This window comes from Rhopalosiphum padi, chromosome 3, assembly GCF_020882245.1.
Source record: "Rhopalosiphum padi isolate XX-2018 chromosome 3, ASM2088224v1, whole genome shotgun sequence".
NCBI lineage: Eukaryota > Metazoa > Arthropoda > Insecta > Hemiptera > Aphididae > Rhopalosiphum > Rhopalosiphum padi.
In genome coordinates, this window is record NC_083599.1 from 79,421,473 (window position 1) to 79,433,706 (window position 12,234).

The 12,234-nt window shown below is 27.9% G+C and overlaps 2 protein-coding genes and 1 pseudogene across 2 annotated transcripts; all 3 read left to right on the forward strand.

The window, feature by feature from the left end:
* The first annotated feature begins 3,620 nt into the window (after positions 1-3,620).
* Positions 3,621-5,760, forward strand: LOC132925985 (uncharacterized). The gene is given in 4 exon segments (XM_060990339.1): positions 3,621-3,630; positions 4,683-5,422; positions 5,424-5,587; positions 5,589-5,760. Coding segments are annotated over 4 exon segments (1,086 nt in total).
* Positions 5,761-6,848: 1,088 nt separating this feature from the next.
* On the forward strand, positions 6,849-9,342 carry LOC132926765 (uncharacterized; annotated as a pseudogene).
* A 1,752-nt stretch (positions 9,343-11,094) lies between these two features.
* LOC132924041 (uncharacterized) lies at positions 11,095-11,843 on the forward strand. The gene is given in 2 exon segments (XM_060988105.1): positions 11,095-11,427; positions 11,430-11,843. Coding segments are annotated over 2 exon segments (684 nt in total). The 5' UTR covers positions 11,095-11,157.
* The last annotated feature ends 391 nt before the right edge of the window (positions 11,844-12,234 follow it).

The window sequence follows — 12,234 nt, forward strand, 5'->3', positions numbered from 1 at the left end:
TCATTTTTTTTTTATAAATCTGTTATTTTATGTTTAATTTATATACATATATTTATTTTATAATTATGACAATGGTATGTGTATATAGTATTTGTTTTATCTATTAGTATGTTGAATATATACAAATTAAAAGCAGTTTTTATTAATATATATTTAAAAGGGCCCTTCTTTAATAGCTGCCTTGAGGCCCTGAGACCCTTAAGTTCGGCCCTGGCTATACCTATACAAAATTCCTTATCCATTAATTGTTTCCAAGAATCGATGTCTCGCCGCACCGATCAACCGCCGCCGCGCGCCGAGCCGCCGGAAGCAACTCTCATACGCGCACGCACATGTCAATGCATAGCGAAAAACGAAATATATTCTTGTATGCATAACTATAAAAACTACTAAAAGCGGTAGTAAATTAAACATACTTCCTGAAGTTTGATTGAAATTTAAAAAAAAACGGTTGAATTTATAATCTTCTAGACTATGCTCTTTAGGAATTACTTTTTTGATTTAAAATCAGATATGCTCAAAATAAATACAAATATAATGCAATTATTTCATGAGATTTTTGAAAAAAATATCTTAATTTTAAGGGCTTTTAAAATTGAAAATCAAAAATTGACTTCCTAAAAAGCCTAGATATTTTGTCAAAGAGTTCATACATGTATTAAAAATTTAAATTGGACATTCCGAAGTATGTGTAATTTACTACCGCTTATTGGTCTAAAACGTATGAAAAATGCGTGTGCTGCAGTCCCCTTAACTCCAATTAATATGTCTCCTACAAATACTACAGTAATTTACGAAACAATGGTACAAGCGCAAAAGATTGCCAATGAATGCAATCAAAATTTTATGTCAGTTACATATGACTTAGCTATAGCCAAAGTCGCATTACAAATTCAAACGACAGAGCAACCTAAATTTGATAACCTATTTATTAATTTAAGAGCTTTCCATATTATGATGGCCTATTTTAAAACAATTGGAAAATTTATCGATGAGTGTGGTATAACATATATAATGGTTGAAAGTGAACTATTAGCAAGTGGGTCAGTCAACGGTTTTATAACAGGAAAACATTTTAATCGATGTAAACGACTTTATCCAGTTATTGCACTTGGTTTGCAAATATTGCATTTTGAATTATTTCTTGAAAAAGAATGTATTGACGTTTCCGCAGACATATTATTGGAACTAGAGGCATTGTTGACAAAAAGTACGAATTATAATTTAGATCTTACTGAAAATGAAAATTTAAAAAAACTTATTAATTTATACTCAAAATTCCAAGAGGATTCTCTGTCTGGATTACACGGTAAAACTGCTCAATATTATATGAATTTCATACAACTGGTTGACTTCTATTTGTTACTGTCTAAAAGTATACGAGTAGGAGATTTTAAATTATTGTGTTATATATTGCCGAAAATGACAAATTTATTTTTTATCTTTAACCAGCCCAATTATGCTCGATGGATGGTCAAATATCATGATAATATTTTAAAGCTAGATGAAACTCATCCAGATTTGAAAATTGATTTTGAAAGTGGTTCTTTTGGAATAAAACGAACTTCAAAAAGCTTTTCACGACAACCAATAGATCTCACATTAGAACAAACAATTAATGCAGACGCATCTAAGAGACTTACGGGAGTTATTCATTTTACCAATTCGATATCGGCCCGTCAGCGTTGGGCTAAAAGTCATAGTTTAAGATCAACAATTATTTCCCATGTATTGGAAAATATTGGCTTAAAAAGTAGACAAGATATATCCAATGAATTAGAAAAAAGTAAAATAGAAAAGGCATCTTCAGCTGTTCAAAAATTTGTTGTGATCATTAAAAACTATATTAACCCTTTTGATCAAACTATTGACCCGAATGTTTCGTTTAACATTTTAACTGGAAAAGGAGCTTCCACAGAAACTACTAACTTTTTACTCAATGTTCAAATTAAAGGTAATGAGTTGCTTGAAAAATTTATTTCAAATTGTGCAATTGATTCAAGTCGATTTGAAAAACCAATAGAAAAACAAAAAATACTAAATTTTTCACAAGAAAACATTAAAAAAAAAATTAGCACTACTGTTGGGAAAGTACAAGAAATAAGAATGCAAAGGAATTTGTTTGGAAGAATGCTTGGAATTTCACTAGAAAAACAAATAGACGTATTAGAAACTTTAAAATATCCATTGACACCTATTCCGACCTCTATGTGTCATTTAGATGAAACCATGTACAAAACTGATAAGTCAGCATTAATGAAAATTTTAGAACAAAAAATTAGTCAACCAAATGTACCATCTGAATACCCAGATGTAGTCATAATAGACGGATTTTTTGTACTACATCTAATGAGAGAGTTTCCAAAAACTTTTGGTAGTATTTCTACGATGTTTTTAAAAAATATTACACGATATAAAGCCAATAGAATAGATATTGTTTTCGATCAATATTTTTCCCCTTCGATTAAAGATAGTGAACACAAAAAAAGATCACCATCTATTCAAAACAATTCCAAATATGTCTTAAGAAGCATAAATGAATTACTATCATGTAACCACGAAGAAGCAGACACGAAAATTATTTATCATTTATATCATATATCAAAAGAACCAGAAAAACAAGTAATAATAAGGTGTAATGATACGGATGTTTTAATAATTATCTTGGGTAACATGTATAAATTTATCAACTCTGTCAATGTTTGGCTTGAAGTGGGTCTCATTTCAACAAATAATTTGCGTTACATAGATGTTTCAAAATTGTTCTTAAGTCTTGGTATTGAACTTTCTGCATCACTATTAGCTTTTCATGCATTGACAGGCTGTGATTTTACTCCAGCATTTTATAGAAAAGGAAAGCAGAAACCATTCAAAATATTAGAAAAAAATTCAAGTTTTCAAAAGTCATTAAGTGATTTAGGAAAATCAGAAAAAATATCCTCAGAAACATTTTCTGAAGTAGAAAAATTTGTATGTCAAATATATGGAATAAAAAATGTAGTCACTGTTAATGAAGCAAGGTTTGAAATATTTTGTAACGCATATAAACCTAAAAAAGACAAAGAAACATTTAAAGCTAAATTAAAAAATTGTGATTCATCAAACATTCCACCATGCCACCAAGAATTACAACAACAAATTCTTCGAGTTAATTATATATGCAGTATATGGAGAAATGCTATTTCTAAAACTCCAACTACCTTCATCCCTGTGGATAATGGTTGGATTGAAGAAGACAATTCGTACATTCCACTGTGGTTCAAGGGACAAATACCCAGCATTTGTTGAAGATGTCATTATAAGAAATAGTTTCGAAGAAGAAAACATTAGTGATAACGGTGAGTACAATACATTCAGATCCCCATAATAAAAAAAACTATAATTAATTTTACAAAATTCATAATTTTTTTTTCAGAAAATGAAGCAAGTGATACTAGTGGTGACGAATCTGATTAATAATTGGCAACAAAATCACTTCTAAAAACACAAGGATTAATGATGTAAATTAAAATAATTTTTAACACTTTCTTTTATATATTCGAATACAAAATATAATTTTTAGTTAATATGTATTAAAATATGTTATTTATATACCTACCTAATGTTTAAATAATGTTTTAATGCGTTCTGGTAAGTATAAAACACCAAAATATTCAGTCTGTCGTTTTATATTCTTGATCTACACGTTGATTACTTTATTTTAGTTCCGGGTTTGATCTTAATAAAAATGACGTAAGTTACGAGCACTTTTTTTTAAGTTTAACTTGGTCTGGTTTCACGAAAGCACCAACTATTTTGGTCCGTCTATGCAAATAATTTATGTTGATAAAATGTATTATCATTTGGTTTAAATCACAAACCTAATGGTCATAACGTAACTTGAGTGCAATTTAAGTGGGGTGTAATTAAGCACTGCACCCTCACGCACCAACATAACACCACCAGACTTCAAGATTCAAATATAGAAATGCTTAGTGAAATAAATAAGAATATCAAAACTTTTAATGAAAATGACGTTGAATTCGTGTTGTGAGCTCTTCGTCTATTATTATATGAACGTTCTTCTGAATACTTATATGTCGCGATGTACTATTTTCTTGATAACCGCGCGCCGCGTACCCACCTTCTATTTTTTAAATTAAGTTACTGCTAGCATTTGTATATACACTAAAATATAGATCGTAAAAACTGTAATACAATATAGCTTGATTCGTATTTATACCTTTATTACTTCTAATTCAAATAAAATAAAATAAAATAATAATAATCAATATAGTAAATATAGTAAATGTGTGAGAACACTTAGATTCCCACGATGGTCTACGTGACCAAAAAGGGCTAGATCAGCACTTCCTAAGAGCCTCGGAGAGACCGTGACGACGGGCCCTGTTGGTGGTCAGTAGTCGAGTCTGGTCTAGAGTGTGAGCAACAGCCGTGTTGTTCAGCAAAGCATCTTTTTAATAGTCTTAGAAGAACCTCTTATAGTTTTTAATCAATGCCTCTCAGAATATCTTATAATTATTAGTGTGCAAATATACAATTAATTAGTGTTAAATTCAATAAAACAGTAATATTATAAATCACGCAATTCTCGTGTTCTTTATTGATACCAATAACAAACGTTTGAACGTCTTACGTCGGTGTACTACACTTCAATATAGAGCTGTATTTGTAAAATGAAGACCAAGTTTCTATTTTAAGGAGCACAATAACAAATTTTAATGAAACCATAACAACATTTAATGACAATAAATTATTATTTGATAAAAATATGAAAAAAATTGAAAACACTATTAACACCATGAGTATTGAATTAGCAGACGAAAATAAACAAATTATTATTCTAAGATTAATATCCCTGATTGAAAATAATATTAGTGAATTAGATATATTTGTAACGAGGTTACAAAGAATAATTTCAAACGTTCAAACGAATAAATTGGATGTTTTTATAATTACACCAGATCAGTTTTTGTCGGAAATAAAACGAATGGAAAATATCCTGCCGGAAAATTTACAATTCCCTATAAAATTTAATGAAGATAATATACAAGAAATATACAAAATATTACACATAGACCTTCACCCAATGAACGATAGACTAAAATTTTCAATAAAAATTCCATTATGTATCATCGACATTTTCAAATTATATTATATTCTACCGATATATATTCCAATCAATGAATTAGGACAATTTATACATATGACTGAAAATCCAATGTACTTAATAACAGACGATTTGGTGACAAATTATTTTATTTGGTCAAATATCAATAACTGTGTAAAAGTTGCTAACACTTTTGTTTGTGGTTTTAATGAAATCATACACAATAGTGTTACTGATCCCACTTGTGTAACAGAAATATTAAAAAATTCTATAGCCAAACCTACCCAATGTGATACTTATATCACTGAATTTAAAAAAAGAGTTATGGTACCCATCATATTTCAAAAATAATTGGTACTTTGTATGTGTAAAGCCTACTATAATCACGATAATTTGTAATAAACGATCTTTTATTCATAGGCTAACATTAAAAAGTTCTGGTAAATTATTCCTGAAAGCTGGTTGTCTTGCTCAAACGACAGGGCGTTATAATAACAGAACAAATATTAGAATCGTCATTTGTAACACAACCTTTAGAGTTAAGCCTTTTAAATGATTCGTGCTGTAATATTGCAGTTAATCGACTATATCCGAAACCCATTCATTTAGATGAAATTAAAAATTTGATAAAGAGTCTTTCGATAAAATAAACGCAAAATTAGATCAACAAGAAAAATTATTAAATTCACTTACATTAGAAAAAACCTATGAATTTGTATATACAAATAAATATTTGATTACGATAATAGCTGTTATATTATTATACTTAAGTATAAAATTTTGTATAAAAAAAAAAAAATCAGCTTTAGAAAATATAAATTTAGGTTATTATCCTAAGCCCATGGTTCAAACATAATAATACACCTTAATAATTTAAAATAAAATTATATTTCATGTAAATTTAAATTTATTCACACTATGTAGGCAAGTATAGTTATATATATTTTTTAAGAATACATATTATATTCTATATATATTTTATTTTTAAGTGTATATCTGTATATTTGTTAAATATAAGTTTTAGAAATTTAAATCATGATTTTTGTGAATTAATAATTAGTCAATATATTTAAAATTTTGTTTTTTTCCTTACATAATTATTTCGATATTATAAAGATTATTTTAATTATTGTTTTGTCATGTTTTTATCATTTTAAAATGATAGAAATCAAAAGTGACAATAACTATTATAATATCTATAATTTATAGGTATATCTATCTATATCTATATCTACCAACTAATATTACGTTATGATTTTAAGTTTATCTGGTTCTTTTGTGTTTAATTATGTTTGCTTATTGTATATGTAACAAAATATGTTTGTACATATTGTGCATGAGAGTCAAATATTTTATAATATTTCAGATTTTAATTGAATCGTATGTATTTAAAATTATTTTTTTTTAACAAATTTACCTATATATTACCTGTACTTATACCTATTAAGACTTACGAAAACAATAATTAAATTATAGGAAAATATAAAACAATATTCATCATTGATATTCCTGTTTTTCCTTTTACATTTTTTCAATTATTAATAATGGGTGAAATTTTTACTGATTTAATTTTTTTATTAAAAATAAAAAAAAAATTTATCAACAATAAATTATTATACAAAAAATATTCTACTTCAATTGAAAAAAAAAATATTTTAATCATATGTTGAAAAACTTCAACATTACGATAGATGATTTTATACTAGTGATGTTAAAAAGTAGCAGTCACTGCCACGGCCATGCACTTGTGTATACCGACTGTATAAAATTATGATGATGTTATTGTCGCCGTTGTTGATATAATCCGCTTGGAGCGCGACGCTCTGTTCGCCTTAATTTTCAAGTTCACCACCCGTTACGGAATACGGATTTACCATTAAAATTTAAAATAGTACATTTGTCTCCTTCGAAATTAGAATAAATTTTATAGTGTTGATTAAGTTAATTTATTCCGCGTCAAAAATGCCAGGACATCGCTGTATTGCCCCCGGTTGTAATTCCGGTTATGATTCTTGTAAAGAAAAATATCATTTTTTCACAGTTCCTAAGGATGATATTAAACTACGAGAATGGACAAAAGCAATTCCGAGGAAAGACTTTTTAATAAAACCTCGCCAGGTGGTTTGTGAACGGCATTTCCACGAAGAAGAAATTTTAAGGAAACGAATAATGACTAACAAAAATGGGGCAATTTTAGCTGAGGTATGTTTTCTATATCTATTAGATATAAATAGGTACCTACCTATTGGCTAATTTAATATTTACTTATAAGCACAATCTAATTAAAACAAATAAAAATTCAATTGCATTAAGTAAACATATGAAATGTATAGCAATTGTATTTCCTTGTTATTCTAAAACACCAAACATGTTTACATCATTATAATTGTTACCATTAGGCACCAGCTAGTACTTATAATAATTAATAAATAAACGTATTATATTAGAAATTAATAATTATCATTTTTCAACAGGCTGTATATAAAATTCCGAAATTAAAAGAAGGAGCTATACCGTCAATATTTCCAAACTGTCCAAAATACCTATCCAACTCTGTAAAACGAAGAAAATTACCATTAGTTAGAAATAGCTCACCTAAAAAAATGAAAACTGACAAAAAAAAAGACCCAAAAATGGATTGTCCATTCAATTCTAAACCATCTATAGAAATTGCTATTACTGATTCTATTAATGATTCAGTAGGGATTTTCTCATTCTCTAAACTTCAAGAAAATATAAATAGCATTGTTTTTCCAAATGGATGGAGCAGGCATGACATTCCTGGAAAGTTGATAATGTTTTCTTTTTTTATTGTTATAACAGAAGAAACAGCAAATACAGAAAATTATATTCCGACTCCTATTTTATATAAAAGAGTATGCTTAGGAATAAATTTAAATGTTCAATGTTTTGTTATGAATATATCAGTTAATAATGACCTTTTTGGATTAAATAGAATAAATTGTACTAAAGACTTAGAAGATATTTAAAAAAAATTTGATACTAGTGTCATTTGTAAAGGATATAAATTAAAAGAACAACTTCTACATTCTAAAACAACATTTACAGATCCAGCTGGTAATCTTAGACATATCATGTGTCCACTCATCTTGAACCAAAATAATAACTGTAAATATTGTAACAAAGCTATACGGACTATTATGCGCAAAAGGCTCCGTTTACAAAAAAATAATACTACTCCAAAGAGAATTCATATTTTATCTAGTCCCAAAGTACAACAACTTCGTAAAAATCACAAATTAACATTGCAAAGGAAATATAGAGCTGTAATACTCAATAAAAAGCTAAAAAATAAATTATTTAACATGCAAGGTGAAATGTCAAAACTGACCTCAATGAGTCTTGAAGACAGGCTAACAACTAATAAGATACCTACTAATCAACGGGTTGCATTACATGAAATTTTGTCCGCATCACAAGTCCTCAATTTAAAAGGTCGCAGATATTCCGAAGATTGGATTCTTTTATGTTTACTATTTCATATGCGTTCACCATGTGGCTATAATTTTATTAGAAATAATGACATTATGCCATTACCTTGTGTAAGGACCATAAGACGGTAATACAATAATATTACTTGTTTAAATATTTGTATAAATTAAAATCATGTTAAAGGTACCTATCATCTATTGATACACAATGTGGGTTTGATCCAAAATTTCTACAGATGTTTTCTCTTTATATGGCACAAAAAGAAGAATTTCAACGTCATGGTTTGCTCGTGTTTGATGAGATTTCCACTCGCGAGAGTATTGCAGTTAACTCAGCTAATCTTACATACACAGGTAAACAATGGAACACAGAAGTATAAAATTGGTATTTTCTCATATTATTGAATACCTTACAGGTCTAGTCGATTTTGGTGAAGAAGGTGAGAAAGGAAAAACTTTCAGTGATAAAGCAAATCATGGATTAGTATTTATGTTCATACCATTAGAAGATAATTATGCCCAACCAGTTGGTATTTTTGCATCAAAGGGACCGACTAAAGGTGTAGTACTAACTCAGTTAGTAATAAAAGCTATCACAGTACTCGAAAAAGCAGGAGCGTTTATCCATGGAATTGTATGTGATGGGGCAGCCCCAAATCGAAAATTTTGGAGCGAAATGGGAATATGTGGAAATATTAATAAAGTTAAAAATTGGTTTGAGCACCCAACAGATGAAAAACGAAAAATATATGTGTTCTCTGATACACCACATTTATTTAAGAATATCAGAAATAGGCTCTATAATAATAAAGAGCTCAAGGTTTGTTGTTTTGTTGATATATTTTAATATTAAGTTTGTATAACTATATATTGCAATACTTAAAAGTTAAAAATGATAATAGTTTAATCTCTCTGGCTGGTCTATGTTGGTTATTAAAAATGTAATTTAATGTATTCCTACCAATATCTAAATAGATTTTTAATTTCAAACAATAAAGTAAACTGAGTATATGTAATAATGAGAATATTTCAAATTGAATTTTGAAACCCATGTTTTTTTAAAATTAAAGTTAAAAACTATAGATTCACATTTTTAATAATGTTCAATGTCAGATAAAGAGAACAAAATATATTAAAAAGTAACTAGAATTCAAATTTTTAGATTCATGAAAATGAACCACCAGTGAAATGGGATCATTTTGTAAATGTTTACAATTTGGATAAACTGAATCCTGGGAATTTAAAAGTTTGTCCTAAATTATTTGCATCTCATTTAGTTTTAAACAGTTCTGTAAAAATGCGTGTTCGTCTTGCTGTACAGGTAGCATTATTATTCTTTATTTTATTTTTATAGACATTTATTCTTTTAATTATTAATGATTATTTTATGTTATAGATTCTTAGTAACTCAATGGCAAAGAGCCTTGAGTTTTATCGCTCTTATAGTCCTCAGTTAAGCGATTCTATGGCAACTGAAAATTTTTGCTTGAAAATGAATGCAGCGTTTGATGCATTAAATCGAAAGCTAAAGAATGAAGGAGTGTCGCCAAATAGTGATGATTATAAAGTAAAATAATTTATATTTTTTTTTTTCAAAATGATAATAATTGGTGATACATTTACCGTGAATGATTCAAAAAATATTTTTTTTCAGGTACATTTTTAATAAATTAATATCAATAATTTTTAAATAAAAATAAATCAGTTATAATATTTTAAATAATCTAAATATTGAATGACCAATGAAATAATCTTAAATATACAAAAAAAACTTTAACAGTGATATCTGTGTCAATTTGCATTGATATTTAATGTTTTAAGTTACCATTAAACATTTAAAAAATTTGTAAAATATATGCCCATTTAACTACGTATTTAATTTTTATTTTAAATCAGCCATCAGTGAATCGGATCTACCTTAAACCATACAAAATGTGTAAGCAAAATTAATATAATTTTAATAATAATTGTATTGTTTCGGAGCATATTTTCCTCTAATAATGGCTTTTTGCTTATAATTAGTTTACTCTGGTGACAACTAATTGCTTGATTATTAAATAAGCAATAATTATTCTATACAACCATAGGTATAATTAATTTGACTATATGCAGTTTGCTTGCTTGACAGCTTATACAATCTTAGCAAATTATTAATTTAAATTGGTGTTTGGTGTTGATTTGCACTAGCTAAAATGCTTAAAATATTTTTATTCAATAGAATTTAACTATTTTGTTGTTATTTTGCAGATTTTACAAAATACTCTTGAGTGGTTGAATGAATGGGAACAGCGTGTTATTGATAATAAAATAAATTCAAAACACTTTCTTACCAATAATACTGCAGAAGGGCTAAGAGTAACTTTGACTTCCACTTTAGAACTTTGCACTTACTTAAAAGAAAAATATGGTATACGATACATTCTTACTGGAAAAATTAATCAAGATGAAGTGGAAGTAAAAAAAATATAATATACTAAATTATGACCATTATTAAAGTTTATATTTTTACCTATTTAGCGTTTTTTTGGTACAATTCGCCAAGCAGGAGGTGCAAATGACCATCCAGCTACTCTAACCTTTTTACAATTATACAAAATGTTATCCGTTTACAGTGTATTGAAACCTCCCAAATCAGAAAACTGCACCATAGAGAATAATAAACCTTCTCAACATTTAATCTCACTTGATAGTATCAAAACAATTTATTATAACCCGGAAAAAAACAAACCATTATTACATTCAATCCGTGAAAAACTGGACTTTGCAATTCAACATGATGACTGGAGTTTAGATGATATAATAAAACCCAGTGATCATAATTATTTTGTAGCTCCTGTAATCGATTGTGTAATATATTATGTCACAGGGTGTCAGGGTATTTGTGTAAACAAATTTTACGCTATTTTAAATGTGTTACATGTCAATCTGCAATTAAACAAAATATTAATTTGTGTTCATATGAACCGGTTGCACGGCTAGTTAACTTAAAGTCCAAAGGAGGATTAATACACCCAAATATTAATTTTTTTAATTTTATATGCAAAATTGAACAGTTGTTTTCCAAGTATTGTGAAATGGCAGACGTTTTAGAGCTAATACTCACCAAACTGTTAGAAGATACTCTCTATTTTCCTTGTTTTCAACATAGTGAAGAAGTAATAGCTTTTACTATCAAATATTATATAAATATGAGAATGCGACAGTTTTCGCGAAGCTATAATTCTGAAGCACAAAAAGAAAATATGAACAAAAAGAAGATAGCAAAATTCACATTAACATAACAATTGTAAAATATATAAAAAACAATAGTTGTATTTTGTGTATGTTTTTATTATAATATTATTATTATATTAATATACTATCTGTATAATATATAATAACTATGATATTGTTTATGTTTTCCTATTAACACAAGGACACGGACTTTTTTTGTTCCATTTGAGGTGTAAAAATAACACCCTGTATATGAAAAGTATAATAATTATTAGTACATTTTACAGTAATTTATAATTTTTATTGTATTCAATTTTAATATTATGAGTATACGGCGGAGTTATAGGTATTTACAAATACCTCACGGTCGAACGCATGTGTAGCGCTCCAAGCGGATTATTAATGAACTGGCGACAATAAGCGAATCACACTAGTCTAGCAGTAGCCAGTCCTTAACAA